At 38.8% G+C, this 23,117-nt stretch overlaps 1 protein-coding gene across 2 annotated transcripts in view; it reads right to left on the minus strand.

The window, feature by feature from the left end:
* The window catches only part of alk (ALK receptor tyrosine kinase), a 328,414-nt gene that overhangs the window by 152,222 nt on the left and 153,075 nt on the right, over positions 1 to 23,117 (minus strand). The window contains exon 3 of one of the 2 annotated variants that reach the window (XM_087174426.1): positions 20,699 to 20,836. In XM_087174426.1, the coding sequence (XP_087030552.1) occupies positions 20,699 to 20,836 (138 nt within the window). Of the gene's footprint in view, positions 1 to 20,686; positions 20,837 to 23,117 lie in introns of both variants that reach the window. The other variant, XM_023407962.2, reaches the window with a different exon arrangement.

Consider the following 23,117-nt stretch of genomic DNA (forward strand, 5'->3'; position numbering starts at 1 on the left):
AAAAGTTCAAGATGAAGATTTAACCATGGTCATGTAGCTTTGTTGACAATACATGCAAGACTAAAGCTGGTACCAGCTACATTAGTGTGTAACTAGAATTATTATTATATTATTGTGTGCCTCCACCAACCAGTTGCAGGAAATATGGTCACAATCTCCTTCCTGAGTTACTATAGCTATATCATTTTAATGCTGTAAACTACCAATACTCAGTGACAATGTCGTTATAGCATAGTAATAACAGCTTTATTGCTGGAAAAGCCAATAACTATGAAGGTCAAAGCTCTAAAATATGACATTTTACTGTGACATTTGACTATAGCTGTCATGGTATCTTTTCTTTTCTCTTCCTCTACACCAGGTTATTTCAGTCTTCCTGTCCTTTCACACGAGCATCATTACATTCATTAGATCTCAGCGGGTGGGTGAGAATGTGTCCGTGTGCTGCTGGTGGTGGTAGAGAGAGTAACAGTGAGGGCTAATAAAGTAGGCGGCAACCTGTCTTTATCAAACCATTTGACACTAATGCCATTAGGTGAGATGCATAGTTATGCGAGTTCATTATATTAGGGCTGGGGCCAGCAGCTGAGCTAGCACAGACACTAAGGCTCCAATCCACAAGCAGTGTGATGAAATTAGCATGGTGCGCTAAGCGCTGACAGGTCTCATCAGTTCACATCAGGAGCAGCAGGATGGGCCCAGTGTGAGAAAAACCATGCCACCCTTACTGGGCTTGGGGGGGGGTACTGTGCATTTGTGTGCATGTGTATGTGTTAATGAGTGAGTGAGAGAGCAAGTGAGTAAGAAAGGGAGAAAGGGCGAGACACTGTGAATGATGGTACGCAGGGTCAGACAGGATGTGTTTTCAATCACCATGACCCAACTTATGCCTGGGAAGGCCAGATGTTCCACAGGCCACAGTGCCAATGTCATTAAGAGACAATCCAAATACACTCGCAGCTTCATGTTACTGATGGCGATGCTGATAGGTCAAATTGAGTGTTACAAGTCCCAGCAACAAACGGACGACCTGCCTCGAACACTGATTACAGCAGACAGGCATTGGAACGTGTTCTGAGGAGAGCAGACGTTTGGACTGAGTTCTGTGCTCAGGCCAGTTCTGTCATTCTGGGACAATGTGACCTTGTACAAGCAAAGCCCATTATCAGTTGTTGAAGCCAAGAAAAAAGATGCTGCTAGCTACAGCCAAAGAAGAGCCTCAGAGCTTCCTGTTGAAGGCTGACGTTGAAGGCTGCACCACAGCAGCAGACTTTGAAACACAGCTCCAGGGACTCTTAGTACTATTCACAATGACATCTTGGAACTTCAGTATGTTTTAAGTATTTGCTGTACACAGAAAAAAACATAAGAAAACACATGTTCACACCAAAACAAACATTCATCCCAATGACAACCAAAACTTTTCATGGTCCATAAGAATTTTCCAATACAAACATCTCATCCATCCTCCATTCCAAACTAATGAAGTTAATAAGACTATGAGTAACCTTGGGCAGCATTCAACGTGAAATGTAAAATTATCAAAGGGTTTTTACGACACTGAATGTGTTTATGTATATGTGTTTGTATATGTGTTAGCAGGGCTCCAGAATGCGATCAAAATGGTTGCTAATGCAACCATTTTTCAGAGTTTGCGGGTTAAAACTTCACATGGCCATATTTGTGTGAGTGCATGATGATCATGAGACTGTTCTGGTGCCCTTCTGGCACAGGTGCTGTGGTTGAAACTGCTCAGTCGGCATCAGTGCCTGTGTACTTGCAATCTGATGACGAAATGCGCAAAACAATCCATTTAGCTGTCATGTTCCAAGCTGATTATTTAAAAACTCAAAATGAAGAGAGAGGAGACTGGTGGAGAGGGAGCGCCAATGAGAGGTCCTCACTCAGACACAACTAATGATGAGAGTGCAAGTAGAGAGAGACTAATTCAGTGAAAAAGAAACTACTGCTTTCTACTTTCAAACACAATGGCTTACGCAGTACCTGTGGTTGCGGTACAAGGGGAATGCTATACTGTATGTGAATTGTAGGCAATGTGGCTCGGCACAGTGCAGGTAACTCCAAACTTGTTACCAGGTCAACAGTTTCAGCCTAAAACTTATAAGTTGCGTAATGACAGTAACAAACACAATATGTGCACGGACTAATGCGTAACCCAAACACTGAGCCCCTCCGCATGTCTTTTCAGTAGCCTTGGTGCTCAGTGAAGAGTGAAAAGGTCATCAGGTTCAACAACATGTATAACACAGCGAAAGAGGAACTGCTGATCACAAAAAAGTGTGTGATCAAATCATGTGCTGGTGTGAGAAAGTTGTGAAAACGGTAGTCTGGAGCCCCGGTTTGTTTTGTGTGGATGTCAACACAAAAAGCAAAATGTACCAATGTACAAGTGCATATTCAAAAGTACTGGCACATTAAGAAGATCAAGACTTAAACTGAGAAATGAAACAGAGGCTGGGCAAAAATAAAACAGGTATTTGTGATTTCAATGACCACTGTATAAACTGTGAATTGTGCACATAAATACACAAAACCATCTTCCCTGAAAACAGAACTTGAAAGGTTCTAGTGGCCTCTAGTAAAATTTCCATCCTCCTAAAGAGACTTTGCCCAAGACTAAATCTTATTACAATTTTCACAGTGTAAATCCCTGAAAGATCTGTGGGATTTCTGTTTAAGTTGAAAGCAGCAGCAAGAACATTTGTATTCTTCAACAAACTCCCCTTAGGTTTCATTTTATTTGGACCACCTCTAGAACCAAGGGAAATAACAGAGAGAGTAGTAGTAGAATTTTGGCCCTGACCACAAGTGTCAGTACCTGCTACATTTAGACTTTGGACACTGAACAGGGAAGCTGTGCACAGCCATCCTAACCAGAAGATACAATTGGAATTTCTTCAAAACAGGCTCAAATGACTGCGCTGTGCTTCAAAAGACAAAAGTTTAACTTCACCCTGTCCGGGACAAAATAAGATTGTTGAGAGGACAGTTTCCTTCCGCCGCTGAAGGAGTAATTAAAGAACATCAAATGATAAAGAACAAGGACTGACTATGGTGGCTTTGTGATATTTAAAATGTGTAATGTTTCTGGATTAAGTGCAAAAACAAAATAAAGATCCATTATTGTTAGTTTGATTTGAAGAACGACTGACACTTTGACAACACTCAAAGGCTATTAACTCAACAGTTTGACAGGCTGTGCTTTCAGTTGTAAGATGGAAGACCAAAAAGCTTTTGTTTGCAAAGGTCTCATTAGCTCAGTAACCTTCGACACAGATGTTTGTGAAGCATTAGTTCTTCCAGGCAATCTAAAGACTGACTGAACTCCCCAAATTATGTGCCACCATCTCTTTATCTCTCTGTCAGTTTGATGTCTGGTTGTTTCAGTAAACATGCAAACAAAAGCACCCCAATTCTACCTCCTCAAAAGAACAACTGCAAACTAATTTATTTCTACATCAATCTAAACCAATACAGTTGACTGTTCAGCTGGTGCTGCTTTCTTTCCCCAACAAACTACATGCAGTTTGTCAGTCCTGTCCAACCCCTCTGTCTTAAATTTGTTTCCTGCCTCATAAATATCCCTCAATGTCTGAATTAACTTTGTGGTAGATGCACCAATTTCAATTTTTTTATAAAGTAACCCTAACTCTATAATTTTGTTACACAAACATTTTTTTTTACTATCATTAATAGAAAACTAAATTGTATGTTCATAATAAAACACTGTGTATTATCTATTAAATAAGGACGCGAATGGCGCTCTCTCTCTCTCTCCCTGAAAGATGGTGAACAAAAATCATGTTTCTGGCGAACACTTGTAAAACTCTTCACTTTTCGGGCGTAACCCATTATCCATGAAACAGGGTGCGGACACAGATGAGAGCGAGCCACAGCAACAGTTCAGTGATGCAGCTGGAATGCACAGGTGAGGTAAGTGGTGTGCCACTAATTTTAGCTGCTTTGCCTTGAAATTGGACATGTTCAGAGGGGTGAAAGTGTTTATTGTTCCTCCACGAGTATTAGTATTACAAAATATTATAAATCCCAATATTTTTCTCTTCACTCACAGTGAAGAACCACGCCGATGACGTCTACGTGTGTGTGTGTGTGTGTGCATCGGTCACTGCTCATGGCCAATCAAGCTAAATACCAGCCAATTCTGATAACCGGCAGATCAATCGGTGCATCTCTACTTCCTGTGCCTGGAAATTCCATCCAAAGAACATAAGTAAGTGCATCATATTATTTTACACTGAGAACGGGCAGAAAGACATCATTAAGCTCTTCTAGGAAGGAAAAAGGCCACCATTATCCATCTTTCTTTGTGTTCCTCTCACTGACAAAACTTAGTTATCCACATTTCCTCTCTATATTTGCTCATCTCCTCCATATATGTATGTCATCTTCACAAAGGAGGACGGTTGAATGAGGGTAACTGAATGAAGCTCTTCCGCACTGCCCGACTGCTGCTAATGATATTCTGAGAAAGAGAAATGCATCCTTCATCACTCTCAAGACTGAGGGAACATATAACAAATACAGATGTATTGAAGTCAAAGGAATTAGGAATTGGGGTCCTGCTCGGTTATGAGTGATGTTTTAGCCTAATGGTTTTGTCATGTCAGCTGCTTGTTTTGGGGAGAACACTGCTGAACAAAGCCCTTGTGTGTGGGTTTAGACCAGTGAGACAGGCATGGTGCCTCTAACACGTTGACTCTGCTAGTGGAATAGCAGAAAGTAGAACTGAATTACTGTGGATATAAATGAGGCTTATCAAATGCCAGGCACAATTTTCTGTCATCTCTTCTGTCTATCGGTATCACAGACAATCTCTTTCATCTCCGTTTCTCTTCTGCTCCCCATCTGGTCTAGCTGGTCCTCTGAAGCCGACTCAGGCCCATCATATCTCTTTGCTTTTCCTCATACACCCCCCCCTTTCATTCAGACTTATCTCACTCAGTCTTTGACAGTGTCTCTCTTATTTTAATATTATTTTATTATCTTTTTAGCATTCTTGCTCCTCCATCTCCTTCCCAGTGCCCTTTTCTGATCCATCATTTTCCATCACTATGCTGCCAATGCTATCATGAATAATGAAAAAAAAACAAAACAAAAAAACCTAACAGTTAAAGGGTAATGAAAGAAAAAAGTTTTTTAGCTGAGTCAGCTAACACAGCACTGATGACATTTCCTCTGGGTGAGTTAAGAATCTTGAAGCGACGTGGATGTACATTTGCTAAAACACAAAAAGAAGGATGACACCCGCTTATAGGGATGGGAATACAATGAGAGAATTAAATCAAATTAATTTCACTGCATGGACGAGCAACGTTTGACATCTCAGAACTTATATCTTTGTATATTGTGCATGCACATTTGGTATTTTTCAGTTGCCATAGCATGATGTGTAAATCTGTACTGTATGTCTGCATAAGGCAGTGCACATCTTGAGCGCGGTGTGACCGATATAGATATGTCGGACGTTGAACAACTTATTTTTTACCAACTGATAAAAAAAAACTCCGAGAAAATTCTGAGAGAAACAGTGAACATTTGTCATTTTATTATCAAAAGATTTTGACCCTGGCACAAAATCAACAGCTGATTACAAATAACAGCGCTTATTGGTTTTGTTTATTAGCCTTCAAATCCCAAATCACGAGTATGCATTAATGTGTTTGTGTCTGTGTGTGTAAGCTTGTCTGTGTGAGTCTGTATGTGCACACTCACAAGCATTTGGGTATTCCTGGTGCCTGCTTTTCAGAGATTTCTATCACTGTGGACCACGGTAAGCTTGCTTTTCTGATCCAGTCAGATTAGCCACCATCTTAACAGATCCTGTCTGATCCGTGCTGTACAATGGTCTCTAAACATGTTCCTATCTCCTTTCTAACACCAATTCTTAGAGTAGCTTAGTCTGCAGCTGACAGGCTCTTCATAAATATTGCGACACACAGTGCATAAAGGAATACTAATACAGTATAATCTCTATTATACCGTAACCCTAATGTAAGACATTTTTTTCTGGATGATCTGTTGATTATTAAACTTCCTAACTTGCAGAACCTATCTTAACTGTTTGGTAACCATGATGATTATGGTTAACACCTGATTTATGAGAAAAAAACTATTACGGATGAATAGTTCCTAAATCAACTTTCCTATCCTAATTTGATACCGATACTGAAACGATACCACGACAAAAACCTAAAACATCAGGAAAAGTAATGTTATAATAAATGATAGAACATGGAACTTGAAATTCTTTTCTTTTTTAATTAATATAAATTATGGTAATGTTTCAATAAAATTTCAGTTTTCAGTTTGATAGCCTTTGTACACTGTAAACTACTTTTGAGAGAGTCTGTTCTCATTAATTATCATTTTTAAATCTAATTTGACTAGACAGAAAACTAGAAAATGCGCTCAGTAGACCTCTGCCAAGGAGGTGTATTGAGTCATTTGTGCTCAGTCTACTTTAGTGCTTTACTGTAGCTGTAGGGTAATTATCCTGGGTTTGAGCTTCGTCACCATGATGTGTCAGACTTACAGTTATTGTCATTTATGTTTATTTTCATGCCGAACAGAATTTCAATTTATCTGCTGTTAAGTGTTTTCTCGTTTGTTTTTTCATAGGTGTGTTTTTGACCACAAATTAGTAGATTTATAACATTAATAACTGGATTATTGTAAAGAATTAGATCAAGGTCAGTCTTATTATAGCTTTTAACAAGGTTTGCAGCAATCTGATGTCCCCTGAGTTTATGGGATTTCTCTAATAGTTAACCTTATATTTGCAACTACATATCACTTACTAAACAGTGTTTAATAAGACTCAGTGCACGTCCTTGGAGGAGGCCGAGCGCATTTTCTAGTAATAGAAATAATTATTGACAAAAATGTAAGTGCCATGATTACCATTACTAGTACTTAAGGACTATAAATTGATCATTTATAACCAGATTTTTTAGCAGCTTGCAAGTTATGGTAAAGTTACCAGTGTCAAGCTTGCGTTTGCATAGGGCGCATACATTGGTAAGTTAGCTAAAAAGGAAAACCCAAGCAAACAGTTATCATTGCCTTTACTTTCCTCATCAAACTCAAATTATGAAAAAGAGTTTCCATGTCACAGAATAAATTTCACTTGTTTGACTTATATTGGAGGGCATGGGCATGATGTAATTAGGTTATCTATCACATTCGCTAACCTGACATTCTTTGAATTCTTTAAACAGGTCAGCATGTCTGTCGGCGAGATGCTTTGCCTAGTCGGACGTGTTGCCTCCCTTGGTCTGTGTGGGTTGAAAGCATCTTTTAAAGACGGGCTTCCGTGGGCTTGCCCTGATTGTCGGTTAAGTAACCGAAATAACACAATTTTTTGCTTTGTGCGTCTTTGCCGACAAGCTGTGGATGTGTATTTTCACTTGTTTTGCAGCCATTTCTCTTGTTTTGTCTTCATAAGAGGTGCAGCGTGCATATGAAAGAAAAAAAACGCTTGGCACGATCACTATACTGGCAGGAGTGGAAGTAGAGCACTGCAGACACGCAGTGTCGCACACTGATGCAACTCATTGACAATACGGCTCTTATTAAAACACAGTCATCCTTAAAGTATCGGTACTAATAAAATGGGGTATCCTACCGTTTTTAACTGCAAGGTCTCGAGATACTTTTTTAATACGGGTATATTGTGCAACTCTACTGTTAAGCTTTTCTAACTTTTCCACCACTAACCTAACTTGTTTAATCAATTTACTCAACCTACGAAATATCAACAGGGGAAACTTATTCATTGAGAGTCTTATGGAAAAGCCGAACAATGTGTTGTGGTTCGATGACAAAACACTCACTAACAGATACAGACTATCTTAGCCCACACTCTCTCTTTTATCTCCTGAGGTGGCATTGTTGTAATTTCCCAAAAAGAACATTTTTCCACAGTGTTACCAAAACTAATCCATCTTGAAGTTAAGTGCCAATTTTTGTTTTTGTTTAATGCTTTGTACTTTTCAATGAGAAATCTAATGGGTTAAAAAAGAACTTCAGCAAGATGACATGAGAAATGTTGTGTTTGTTGCAAGGTTAGGATTTCTTAAACTGAGATAAGATAGGATGAAGTAAGATATGATAGGATTTCTAAAGTAAGTTAGGATTTGCTTCTGTAATACCAAATTGGGAAGAATCTTAAGACTCAAGATAGGAATTTTCTGTAATACGGCCCCAGGACTATTTAATTCTTTTAAAGAATCCATAGATGTTTATTCTATAGATGTTTATTTTTCTGCTGTGGTAAATGAATTTCCCAGTTGTGGGATTAATAAAATTAATCTGATCTAATCTAATCTAATCTAAAGCATTTTAAGATTAACCAGAACCACTAGTGACTTTTGTCCCTGTATTGTTTCTTTATCATCATGCTTCAGAGTCCATGATATAACCATAATACATCATTCAGGGAGTCCTAATTCATAGTTAGGTGCCAATTTGGTGTGGTGTGACGGTGGAAAGAAGCACTGGGAGCTTGTCAGTCCTTTCCAGCAAAAAATGAGCTGTGCACAGACACACACACAAATACAGACACACACAGACACACGCACACAAAAACAGCTGAGTTACTGTTGACAGAACCGAACCTTAAGTGACTTCCATTAGCCATGTATTTTAGAGAAGTGTAAACCAATTTGTATTTGATTTAATTGTTTTGTTGCGGAGAGCTACCTGGAGCTAAGTCCAACAATGATCTTTTTTTTTTTAGGTCAATCCTCTCCCTGGATACATGAATCAGTGCCATGAACCCACTTAAATCTGAGCCACCAAACAGTTTGCAACCAAATGATCAAATATCCAAGCAATCAACAGAATGACAGTGTTAACACAAGGTCTTTCAACATGGATCAGTGTATTTCAAACCCTACACTCAACAAAACAAAAGGTCCTGTTTAGAGTAAGAGTGGGTGGATTCCTCAGGTGGAGGCCAGAATCACATTGCCAGAATAAAGGAGGTGTAGCTGGGGTACAAATTAAACATGTATAATCAGAAAAAAAACATTTCTAATTATTTTTATGGCTAATTGCCACAGTATGTCAGATAAGAATTTTCAATTAATTATCTGCAGGGAAAAACCTAAAGTCGTCACCCTCAAGGCGTGTTTCACTCAGGCCTGTTGGATCCACCATATATGGCACACAAATGCAACCTTTTTTTTTGACAAAAGTGATGTATCCTTTGCAAGTACCCTCAATCCATAGCATGCCAGTCAGTTGTTAAGTGAAAGTGGAGAAGACTCATTTCAACATATCGTGTCAACAAACATCACATGACCATGTTGTATTTACTGGGCATTTGTATGTCAGTAATCATATTGTACTGTCTATCACTTGAACCTGACAAGTAAATACAATAATGCAGCATGATGTGTCTCCACTGTTTGGTCTTGTTGTCAGCCAGGATATGAGTGACAGCAGGTACTTAAGAAGATACATAGATATATTTTCCATTAACCTGGTACACTAACATTGGCAGTTCTCCATTAAACATCTAAATTCATACTGGAAAGTCAGGTGTCATGGAAATTGGCTGAGTTTACTCTGCAATTAAACTTTGCGATCAACTTCTGTTGGTGAGCTTGGAAATTTTGGCCTTAATGAGTTGATGATGGCTGCCTTATTCTACCAGCAACTTTGGTCTCTGTGAAGGTCTCTCTTAGGGAGGACAGGAGCACAGTTTGGCCTTCAGGTACTCTCAAGGACCCACCTTTGTGTGTTGTATCCTTCAAAGCTTCCAGCACCTGAAATGGGACCGTCTCTTTTTATCTCTGGATGCCTCTCATTCTACTGCTCTATCACTTCACAGATTCCTTTTTTTCCTATTCTGTGTCTTCATTTCTGTGTCTGCTGGTTCCCTCTCCCTTGCTCTCACACACTGCAGGATGTGTAAACATAATATAGATTTAGTTTTCAATGTTCACCCACAAAGCCTATTTGGGTTGTCATCATTATATCAAAGGAGCATGATGTTTCAAGATGTTTATAGCAAATTACACATTTACAAAGCTGAGTGAATGCTGAGCCTGCGGCATTTTCAAATATGCTTGTGGATATATACCAAACATGACTCCGACAACCTCAATACAATTGCGGCCTATCAATAATGATAAGGTCTGTCTTTTTAAGGGAATTAGTGTTTTACATAATCCCCAATGACCAGCAACTTCAATTCACCTTATATCATTGTCTGTTCCACTCAATTCTTACTCAAAATGAATTATGACCATGTGATTGCAAAGGTTCAGGTTGCCATCAACAGCAGGTTACAGAGGCCTCTTAAGATGTAAAGTGTTATGCTTGCAGGAATGAACATACAACTGTCTTGTTGGTGTTTTATCTAGCATTTTGTAGTTGAACTTACACAAGTTTACACATACTGGATTTTAGACAAAACTGTAAAAGTAAGTTACAATTTGGATCCACTTTCCTTAACTCTCTAATGGGGTTGACATGCTTGTCAAACATCAGCAACATAGTGCTGTTGGTAAATCTCAACAGAGGCAGAGATACTGATGCAACTGCAAGCCAGCATCTGAAGCATCTGTCAGGCCCTACTGGCCCTGTGAGGCCAGTGTACTGTGACCACCAATGTGGTCAGTGTTCATGGTTGTTTTATAACCAGCAGAGGACAGTGTCTTCTCCTCCTTTGCCTTTTTAACACTATACAGGCCAACAACTTACTTTAAAGAAAAATATAATGTAAATTTAATCCAATGTTGTCTCTACAGAACAGAGCTTTTCCGTGCTTTTTCAAATGTCTCACAGTTTGTTGTAAATAAACAAATATGTGCTTCATCACATATTCCAACCAAAAATCTTTCAGTAAAACCTCCTAGATCCAGAACAACTCCATAAGGACAAACTGCTCCCTGTCATATCTCAGTGAGATAAATCCCAGCACATGTCAAAATATAGGTTTAAGAATCCAGCTGGACTTTGTCATGCATAACAAATAATGCTCTTTGCTGTTGCAGGAAAAACAGTTTTCTGATTCACATATTTAATAAATAATCTGCAGAGTAGTTCAGAGGAAAAACTGTCTCCAAGCAGCATTTGACTTTTTTTGAGAGGGTGATGACAATGAATAACAAACCAGCCAAGTATGACAAATGAATTGTGTGCCTCTGTACACAAACAAAGGCACATGCACACAAACTCATGTTTTTAATTAATTCAGCCATGACCACATAATTCAACAACAGAAGGGAGCCACTGGTAATGCATTTTTAAAGTCAAGAGTTGTTCTTTTTCTTTTCAACTAATTTCAATCCTTTCTTTACTGAGTCAAACACAAACAACTCTCAAAAAGTTCCTGTTCTATCAATACTTCTTAATTACTCACAATAACTTTTACAAACTGCCAAGAAACATTTCCTGGTTATCTTCCCTGATAAGCAACTCAGCATCATTCAATCTTTTACCTACTCTGTTATCTCTAATGTATAACATTTAAATGTCATATGCTGGAAAAAATCAAATTAATTATTTTTATTCACAAATTACTCTCAGATGAACAAGCAAATCTAAACCTCAAAAAGACTTTCATGACAAAAACAACGTGGCAATGCTAGAGGAGTGTCTATTGATGGCAACGCTGGTCTCTCAGTCATCGTCCCCAGACAATGTGTCGTAATGATGTTGTTGATCACTCTGCTTTTCCTGAACCACCACTATGAGGTTAATATTACAACATCAACAACTATCGGTTGGATTGCCATTAAACTTGTACTAGGGATGACCCAAATGCCATAATTTTTATAGTTTGTTAGCATGAAGGTCGTTTTCAGGTGATATGCTGAACAAACTTTTTGGGGTCATCTTCATAAATTTGGAAGTTATTACAAATGCTTGACTCCTTCAGCATCTTGTTACCATGTTGTAATTTGTAAGCCTGTCATGTGTCACGGACCCTGTGTCAGTGCTGGTAACATTAGATGTAAGATTAAATGAGAATAACACACAATAACTCATGTTGATGCTTAAAAAATATTGTTGGATTAGTGTTATGCTTTTTCTAACTTGTGATTTGGGATTTTTGTGGTGGATATACAATTTTTTTTTTAAAAATGCAGCATTCAAATATTGATTTGGACAATGACTGCCATGGCAACAGTCGAAGTTTCGAGGCATTCGGGTCAGCCCCAATTGATACACACATCCATGTCAACAGCAGGATGGATTTTAATAACTGTGGTGACCCTTGACTTTCCATCAAGCTCCATCATCAGTTCAACACTTTAACACTTTACTGCTCAAACCACTAAAAATAACAACAGTGTCATTAGCACTAACTAATATGTGCAGATCTAATGGTAAATAGGAAACGTTAACAAATTTCAGCACAAAATACAGTGGGTTGTAGCTTAAAATAGAGTAAATGGCTAGCAATACCACAGAGCTAATATAGTTAGTTTAAGTAACTGACATTAGTTTCATAAACATTCATTTTCTGAGATCAGATAATAAGACTGAAGGTGATGTTGCTACAGTTTCTCTTCATTAATCTGTCTGTTCTCTCGCTGTCTGAAAGCACTTTTAGTCTCGTACCAGAAACATGTTAGTTACTCTTATATTGATAATAGTGCTTAATTAATCCATCTCTGGGTAACCTCTCAACCATATTTTCATGTCACCTTATGGAATGTCTACTATGTGATAAATCCTTAAGACTAAAGCAGTCAAAATCATATTCCATTTCTCCACTCTTCATCTTTCCTTCTTTACAAGCTTGATCACATATGATATCTACTCTTCTTTCTTGTGACATTTGTCTGTGGTGTTGTCGTTATCTCCCTGCCTCTGCATTTCTTATCAGTGGTGTTATTACACTTTCTTTTGCACTGAGGGAAGCCAGTGTTTTCTCAACATTTTCAAACCATACAACCATACAACTTTAAAACCTAACATCATTTTCATCTTCAAAATCACTGGGTCAGTATTATATTACATTCTTATCAATTCTGATGTTCTGAAAAAATGGTGTTTAAACAAAGAAGCTTGCTTTCTTCCTCTGCTACCTCATACATTTACTGTGCTTTCTACCTAAAACACAAACACTAAGCAATGAAACCCAAGAACAGATGTTGCTTTAGTTTTCACTGGAAGAACTCCATGTACTGTTATAGTTCCATAGTTCACAAATAACCCTTTAAAAGAGGAGAGATGTTTAAAAATGGAGAGGTTTATCTTTATCTGAGTTTCACTTATTGATGATTGAGGGGACAGCAACAATCTTGCATTGAGAATGATACTAAACCAGGAGAAGAATGAGCTAGGCTAAGGGATAACATTTGTCACTGAGCTTAGTAATGTAATCTTTGCTTCGAATGACTGAATGAGGGAGGAGAAAGTGTACAAAGTGCAAGAGCTACAAGCTGCAAGAAACACACAAGGGTGTCTGATGTGAGATGCTTCAAAGACCACCAGGGGTACAGCAAAGGTAGAACCATGTCCAAGATGGAGGATGAATCAGACCCTCCACTCACCTCTGCAGGTCCCCAATGAAAGTAGAAATGTGTCTGATCACAGCAAGCCATGGGGAGTCCTGTACTGCCACACACAATGTCTATGTGGGTGTGTGAGAGAGTGTGTGTGTGTGTGTGTGTGTGTGTGTGTGTGTGTGTGTGTGTGTGTGTGTGTGTGTGATCTTGTGGTTGCCTTCAGGGAGACACTATCAGAAGAACCTAATTAATCAAAAGTAACACAGCTGTGGTGGAGGTGGAACACTAAAGAGGAATTCTGGAAAGACTCACAATACCCCCCCCTGCAGCCGCCGAACACCCCACTGCTCTTCCCACCATCATTTCACCCCTAGACCTCCAGGAATTCAGTTCTTTAAACTGCTACTGGCATGAGTTTTATTTCAATTGAACAAATGGGTTGAGCTCCAGTGCACAATTTTGCCAAGCCCACGTAATTCCATGGATGAATGCAGGCCAGGAGTCGCTTACTTTAACATCACACGCACACACGCACACAGACACACAGACACACGTACGTTTGGGTCAGGATCAATAGTCTGATTGATTGAGTAAGGACAGATATCCTGGCAGCAGGATATGGGTATGGGATGAGTAGGGTAGACAGTGGCCCTCAAGAAACCAATCGATCTGACCTTTAAGGATCAATGGTCCACTCAAGACTAAGTGAGAAGCGTCTGGAAGGTAAAATAGGCTCACCTAATATCAGAGTAAGAAATGCATTTCTTACTCTAATATTAGGTGAACCTGTTTTATCAAATAGGCAAATAAATACAGGAGTAATTGACTGACCACATTCCAGTTTATAACATTTTAAGGTGCTCATTCAATAATGTATCCTCCATTCAAGATAGCTGACTTTTCACTTCATTTTGACTTTATAATGCATATCACAAGGGAGAGCAAAGACAGATTAGCTGCATAATTCTATGCTCCTTCCCCCTTAAGACATTTATGATAACTGGCACCATAGGCAATAGGCTCAGTTACAAAACAATACATGCATACAACAAACTCTTTGGATGAGATGTCAACATCGTAGCACAAGGATTCTAGTTGGATAGTCTAAAGACTGTATCCTAATTACATCAGAATGAACATTGATATTATGATTTCATATTTGTTTCTATCTGTCTTCTGTCTTAATTGCTTCCCTCTGTTTTATTTGTATTTCAACTGTAGTTCATTAAATGCAAGAGGAGTGTGAGAGAATAGAGAATGACAGAGCCTATAAAGCTTACACAGGTAATTATTATCGCTGGAGAGAGTTTGCAAGGAATAGTGTCAGCCTCTGTTGGGGTGGGGAGCTAATCATCTTACGGAGGGCAGGAAAAGATAGATGAAGGTTTTGACATTAAACCATATATTTTCATACACTTTCAGTGTTTCACAGTAGCAACATGTAATTTAGCCAACTACTCCATGAATTGTGATGTTATTGAGGGTAAAGGTAATGAAGTTGCAACTTCAGAAAATCAGGGTAGTAATAAATTATTGAAACACAGCAAGTAAAAAGTGATTAGCACAATGTAATGCCAATACACTCTGTTGACCTTGCTTTTATGGTGCAGGACAGTTCATTAAAGAGGCAGGGCTGAAGGTGGTCCATTTGCTGGATTATTGACAATGGAACAATTATTGGGTCCTCTGACAACAAACACTGGGGGGATGCAGCAAGATCATTGGAACCAAGACTTCAAGGTTAGAGTGTGTGCTCTTGTATCTCCTGGGTCTCCATGATGAAATGACCTCTTGGCTCAGAAAAGCCCTCAGGGTTTACTCATTGACGAAAAGAGAAAAGCAGCCTTGGCTAATCTATAGCAGCTCATTAGCAGTGAGTTATCAAGTGATTTGGTGATTTTGAGAAATGGGAGTTGAAAGGAAAAGGACTGGAGGGAGTCCAGTCAAATGTCTGTTGCAGAATCTGACATTTCTGTTGGCATGTGTGAATGAAGTGTGACGTGAGATGTTGTTATTACACTGCTGTAATAACATTGCATGCTCTTTAATGCACTAACCCATCAGGTCACATTAGCCTTCAACACTGCCTGAGATCGTCTCTTGCTACGATGCTATTAGGCGCATGACCTCTCTTTAAAAAACTACCTCTGTGTCTTATATTTGAGGAGCAGACAATTATACGTTCATTACATCAGACAATCTTTTTCAATGGCAAGAACTACAGTGTTGCATCATGGGTTGTTTATAGCCTTAATATCTTAATATTGGTAGGCAAGCGAGTGTTTTCAAGTCCGTATAGCGAGTCCTCCAGAGTTATTCAGTACTAAAAGTTTAACCCACAGGAGTGTCTAACAGCTGGAGGGTTAGAAAAAATGATTCTGAGATAGGAATGAGAGTGAGAGAGGGACTGCCCACACCATATGTTTTAAATGTTTTTATAGGATATTGCACAAAACTGTGAAAATGTTGCCCTGCCTGACTTTTACTTGCAGAACAGAGAATATGTCCTCTGAAACATTCATGAAAGGGAGATTTGTTATTAACAAAAGGTCATGTGTTGAATGTTTCAGTGTCTAAAAAACTATGTTTTCTACAGTGGTTCAATCTGTGGTCCAGGTGAGCTTGCCAGTTGAGCCAAGTGTTGATGTTTTACTTGTTGTTTTACTAAGACAACTGTTCCATTCTTAATACCGCACTTCCCTTTTTTAAGTCCCACACAGGTCTGAAGGGCAAGTGTGTTGCCATGGAGGTAGCCATTTTTTTTTTATCCTGGTTGTGCCATGCTTAACAGGTCAGGTTGCAGATGGAGGGGCCAAACCCAAAGCACAGTCTTGCCTCAAATGCCAAAGCTATTATGTTTCAGCTCCAAAACAGATAAGTAGAACAAATTGCCTCTCATCCAAAGTAATGGCTCATAATTATTTGTTCAGATAAGAAGGGTTCTGGGTGCAGAAAAAGGCATCAGATGGCTTTACTGTCTGGGTGGCAAGTCGACCATTGATCTGTCCCGATGCAATCTCACTTAGTAGAGGTGAGAGCAACTACGCAGTCTCAAGTTTTCTTCTGGCTCATTTCAAATCAAACTTTTCAGAAACTTTGTGCGGAGCTGCTAATAAATAAGGATCACCTTCAGTGTTTTTTGCCAATTTCTATCTTCTGGACTGTGCAAGGACAGGGTCAACCCAGGCCTTTCGTCCTTATGAAAGGGCTCAGTCTGGTACTCCCACAAGGCCGCACTGCTGCAAAAGGCACTTTAAAGTTTGTGGGCAGCTAAGTTCAAGTTCCCAGGAGCTGCAGCCTTTGCTTGGCCCCATGTTGCTGCTTAGTCTATGTTCTCAAAGACCTAATATATAGTTGCTGAGCTAAAATATTGGTGCCACTTCATTGTTGGCTGAATAGTAACTGATAAAGAACCGTCTGCCAGTCAATGCGTAAATAAAGATCTCCTTGACAAACCTTGTTCCATCCTTAAAGGTAAACAAAATTGCTACCTTTCCTTTGCGTGTTAGTGCCTTTGCATGTATGTGTGTACACATGGTCAACCACTGAAAGCACTATCTATCTCAGATTAATAGTATAAGAATTAGAAACAAAGGTAAAGTTATATGTTGTATGTTATAAAAATGAAAAGGTACAAGGATAGACTACATTTTACAATGCATATAAATAGTTGGTGCTAATGTCTTTCTGTATTAAAATTCCTTGACGTGTGTTGCATGCTAATTGTCATTTTGAAAGAACAATATGTGTTCAATGATGTGGACAGGACAGATGAAAGTCGCAGACTATATTATTTATGGCACATTAAAATATCTACATTAATTAACTACTTCTTTTATTTACTTTTTATTTACTTTTCTTTTTTGTACATTGTTGTACTAAAGCAAAGCCCAGCCTTGTCTGGGAATTACGTTACTATTGGAAGACTCTACAGTAGATTAGAGTAATTTCCATTGTAAAAGTTCAATAGTTTAGTTTCTTTATGGATGCTTAATAACTTGAACTAAACTACACATTTAAAATGTATAGTTTTACTTGTTGGCATAAGAAATTAACAGAAAACATAGAATATGAGTTGTAATTTCACATCATATGAATGACTCTTACAGACATTTTGTCATATAGGGGAGTTATGACTCCATGATCTTTTTTTGGGGCTACGTGACTTGTATACGACAGGTTTTAAGATGCATGTTCAATCCAGAGGCATGGCTCACTTAACTTCTGTGATTGTTGGTGGAGCAACTAAATGCAAAGAATGAGACCTATATCAACAGAGTTGTCATAACTCTGAACATTAAAACCACTGTAGGTTAAGAACATTAGCTCCTGTAAGCTGCTGCTCTCTCTACATTTTGCCTTTTTATCCTGAATCCTATGATGCCCTGCCCAGCTAAGGAAATCCAGATGGCTCCCTGAGTTGACAGATGACAGACACCCTTAGGGCCACTCTGTTACAAACAAACAAATCAACGGCTCCAGCAAACAGTGTTGTACTGGATATCTCCTCCTGCCAGTCAGCTCAAGCTCCAACTCATGCTTCTCTATTCTGTGTGTGAGAGCGAGAAATCAATATGTAATCATATTCACACTTTCTTTGGCAGGAGACACTGGGGGCAGACATGGAATTGAGACGACCAGCTCAGCGCAGAAAGGGCACAGGAGAGGCCAAATACATTCAAATCATTTTGTCTTTGTTTCACTTCTTCCACAGCAGCCTGATTCAAAACCTCCCTCGATTGTATTTGACAGAGGTGACTCATTTTCAATCAACCCAATTAGTGTCACAGAAGAAGCATTTTGTGTCGAGATAGTTTTTACATGGTTTGATTGCGTGGATGTACAATCGTTGAGTTCTACTCCCCTCCACATTTTCTGCTACATGTTGCCACCTGTTAGTCAGCCACATTGGAAACACACTTTACATACTCTACCCTTTCACAACAGAAAGAGCTAATGTGTCAAACTAATCCATGATAACTGCTTTGATTTTTCTTGATCTAAACATTAAGCATTGTCTTATGCTTATTGCCTTGCCAAGAGCACCGTTGCCTCATGCTGCTCTCATTACTTACTCTACCCAGAGCCCGAATATGACTAATGCCACCTCCCAACATATCAACCTTAGAGGAGGAGCAGGGTGTTGAAGTCACATGCTAGTTATGGCCAGGGACATCATGATAATGACTGACAGCGTGTTCATTTCACACATGCATCAAAATAAAAAATAAAAAACGAAAAAAAAGCTGCCACAGTGGGAATTAATCGTAATTCCAGCAGTGGTTAGTGCCATACTTTATTCTTTACAGTATAAAGGACATTAATTATTAATTAATGGGCAGCAGGAACCGTGCTTGATCTAGGTAACCTCAGTGCTTCGTCTTGTCTGCACATCTCAAAGCTAACTACCAGCATCTCCGGATAAAAGAAATACTGTCCGTTTACAAACTTCAAAGTTGAACATCTTACAGCAGATGAGTTCGGTACTGTAGAAAACAGCTCTAGCAATTCTACATCACAGCCATTAAGTATTCATTCCTTATTTCCATCCCTTTCAAATTGCAAGCGCCAGTGAAATGTGTGGAGACAGCAGCTCAGCTAAATTCAAAACACGCCAACTGTATTGTGGCTAACTGAGAGCATGAACATGATTATGCACATATATTTCCTTTGTACTTTGCATCGCCTACCTTCAATCATGATCACCTTTTTTTTTTTCTTCACATATACATGTATGACTATTTCACAGTGAAGGGAAAAGCTGCATAAGCCTGAGGTCCCCTTTAATTAATTTCTTCCTAGATAATCTCTATAATGTGTGTGCATATCATATACATTTTCTATCAAATTCCTCTGGTCTTGGGGATTTAGCATCCTTTGGATTAATTTAATAATTATTTTAGGTGGGCAGACAAGCCTGTTTTGTTGATAATTTTGTACTGTCAACGTATGGGTGAATATTTTGTCCTTATCATATTATAGAGTTAATAGACATGTAATCCAAAGCATGCATGAAAATCTAATAAAACATTAAAGATAATTTTTGAAGACAAGACTGAAATATTTGTACACCAATCAAAGCTGACATTTTCTGTTGAAAACTAAATTTCCTGAACTTTGAAAATTTTGCTTAACTCCAATATTGGAAATATTGTGTACCATGCATGCATACAGTTAAGTCAAATATACACTAAATGTATTGACAGTACTGACAAATTACTTTGCATATTTGGGAAGTAATTCATAGTTGATAATGATAACAGAGATCAATCATATGGGTTGGGTTGTACTGTTATTTACCTTGGTTTCTTAAATATATTAACCTTACTATTGATGCCTGAACCACTGAGCTGAGTCAACACACACACACACCCACGCACATGCACACACACATGAACGCACGCACACATGCACACATCCACACATCCACTTGCCTTAATTTGCAACTTAAACTAGATATACAGGACAGACATCAATCATCTTTACAGTCCACTCGCACTAACTCCTTCCTCTTACCAGTCAATATATTTCACTTTTCCAATTTCATCCAGCACTCCACCCATCTGGTCTCAGACTTGTGGCTCATGATAGGAAAAAAAAAACATTTAAGGAAATAAATAGACCCTTCTGTCTCCCTCCATTTCACCATCACCTCAGGAGATAAGATGACAGAAACTGTTTTCTCATCTCCCAAGGTATGAAAATGAATGGTGCTCGAGAATATGGAAGATTTTCAGGCAGGGGCCTACAAAATGTTGCAGACTACTGGCTCAGTAAACTATATTCAGCTCTTTACCTGAGAAAACTTTATGAAAAGTAATATCTTAATAGCACTTCAGCAAACATGCCACACTGCTTTGTTGTGTTGGTACTAAACTTTGAGGTTGGTTTGAAGTGATGAAAGTGAGGTTGTTTTAGCGCCCGTTTAGCGGCAAGGTTCTGCCTTGACATAATTAAATCGGTATCTTAAAGCAAACCAAGTGGTTCACCATAATGCACAGCACCAAAAAGCTTGCCACAACATAAATATCAATGACTTAAAAAAGGCATTCAAAAGGTGATGACGTATTCTGTATAAAGTTCAACATGAGCAGAGAATATCAAAGTATGAGAAGCAGCAGATTGAGAAAGTTTGTTGAAAAATGAAATTCCCCTACAATGGGGGAACATGATACCTTCGTTCTTACCTTCCTCCCAACCCTGGGGACTTCCTGTCTTTTCATTTTTCTCCCGCAGGTCCCCGGCAGCCACTATGCTCCATGTGAACTCTGGGACACCCTCCTGGTGCTGCTCACATGTTCTGCTATTGCTGGGGCATCTGTGATCTGGTGAAACAAGAGGCATTTAAATGCAGATGGCTGCATTGACAATATTTACACAAAGAACATAATCAAAATGAATGAGCATTGATCAACTAAAATGAATCTTGAAGCCTACTAACAAGAATCTTAATCAAAATCCATTGGGAAGGAAAGCTGATGGCAGCAGTAAGATATTTGTTTAAATGCTCAACAAACACCAGGCAAAATGATTGAGCATAGCACAACACATTTAAAAATACCTTGTTTAGACTGATTAGCAAGTGAAACTTTTAATGACATGTACTGCCAGGGGAAGGGAGGTGCCCAGTTAAATAAACATAATGTTGCAGCTGCACCATTTAATGTTTTAATTGAAAGTGCACAGTTTCAACAAATGAACTGTGCTGCTTTAACCAAAGTTTAAATAGTAGTTTTCAAAGAAACAGTCACAAAATCTAATATTGCTGCATTCAGTTTCAGTCCAGATTTGACTTCAGCTTTGACAGACCAGATAGAAAAGGTAATAAATGATTCAGGTAGGAAGAACCTTGTCAGTTGGATGTTTTCTATTTTCAGATTTAATGGTCTCATACCTTTGGTTGGAAAACACTATGTTATGTCAGCCCACATAGCAGGAAGTAACTGTTAGTGCATAGTGCACATTATATTAGTGGGAAGAGCGTTCAGCGTTCATGTAAAAATTGCTGCTGTCAAGCATAGGGCTGGGAATAATACAAATTACAAATAAAAACTTGTTCAGAGAGAAAATTTAGGGTCAGCTCTCCTCCCACTCAATCCTCTGTCTCTATCTTTGCTTCCATCTGTCCTTCCCTCCCTGTGGTCAGACCTCATGCAGACACATCCCTGCGGCTAGGTAAATCACTGTTGAGAGGTCTTGGTTACTTTCAAATGACTTCTCACACTATGCTCTACAGGAGAGGAACTAGATTGTTGTATAATCAACTTCTATCATTTTTGCTTTTCGACAATAAAACAAAAACTCTTATCAATCAATACTGGACTGATACACAGTATTGACTGATCAATGTGTGCATTGCTATTCATCATTATGTGCCTACTTATGACTTTACTCGGGCCCCCTCCAAATTTGAATCACATCTACAGCTCAATACGCTCTACAAAAAACCTCTAGATGTCAAGATGGATTTTCCGCCATTTTGAACCTCTTGCTACCAAATTGTTGGTGTATCATTATCGGACCAACCTTATCAAAAGTTCCAGAGATTCCACCAAGATTGTTGATATCTTCTCTATCTATTGATATCTATTCTATGATGTTGCCTGCTTGCATCCATCATGTTATTTACTGCTTATTTGTGGTGGCAGCAGGCTATTGGGCATGACCATTTCCCACTGACAAAAGCTGGGGCTTCTCAAGAGGAGAGAGGAGGAGCATTTTTTTTTGACATTCGTACATGTGCATTGAGGATAACCCTGGAATCTCTGATGGGTCACTAGTTATAGCCAAAGTGTGCTTGTCAAGGTGTTATTGACTTAGCATCCACTGTTCAGAGATCAGTTTTGATGATATTGCAGGCATTACACACATGTGCAGATGTCTTTGGAAGGTAAAGTTGCAAATTATTTCCAGTCTTTTCTTCCTGAGCATTAAGAGGCAACAGTAGCAAGTCAACAGGCAAATTACACAGTATTTTAATGTCTCTGTGCAACATCTGCAGCAAGTTTGAGACAGAATATTGTTACACAAGAAGCGCAGGTCTTTTCAGCACAGCTCAGTATGTAGGTTGTGTGCAAGACAGACAGAGGCAACCGGAGTTGGTTGTTTGGCTCTGTTTATCTATCTGTAAAAGCCATCATGATATTGATCAATGAACTTCAAAAGGTTGTTGCTCTGGACACAAATAGACCTATAATCACAAAACTTGCAGTAATTGTCCACAAACTGTAAGTACCCGTAACATACCCTGAATGACTCATTAAAATCTACCACTAGGAGGTGAGACAAATTCAAAAAATGCGTGTGGCATAACAGCTATAAATAATAGAATATAAATGAGAATTTGTTTGACCAATTATTACAAAACTCACAGGATGTTTCATAACAATGTGTAACCACGTGTAAAATTATTTTGAAATTGCTCAATAGGGGGTGAGTTTTGTTTTTTCAAATTTTAGATCAGCCGGTGAAACCCCGATACCACACTTAGTGAAAAACCTTCATCCGTGCTGTTATTCTTCAGATAAGAGACCTAACAGGCTACAGAGAGCACGTATCAATGTCACACAGGGCCGCTGCTTTGATCTTGTGTTTGTTTCAGTATAC

This window comes from Seriola lalandi, unplaced genomic scaffold (assembly GCF_002814215.2).
Source record: "Seriola lalandi dorsalis isolate HSWRI2012SDOR001 ecotype SW California unplaced genomic scaffold, Sedor1 jcf7180002054352, whole genome shotgun sequence".
In the NCBI taxonomy this organism is placed as follows: Eukaryota; Metazoa; Chordata; class Actinopteri; order Carangiformes; family Carangidae; genus Seriola; species Seriola lalandi.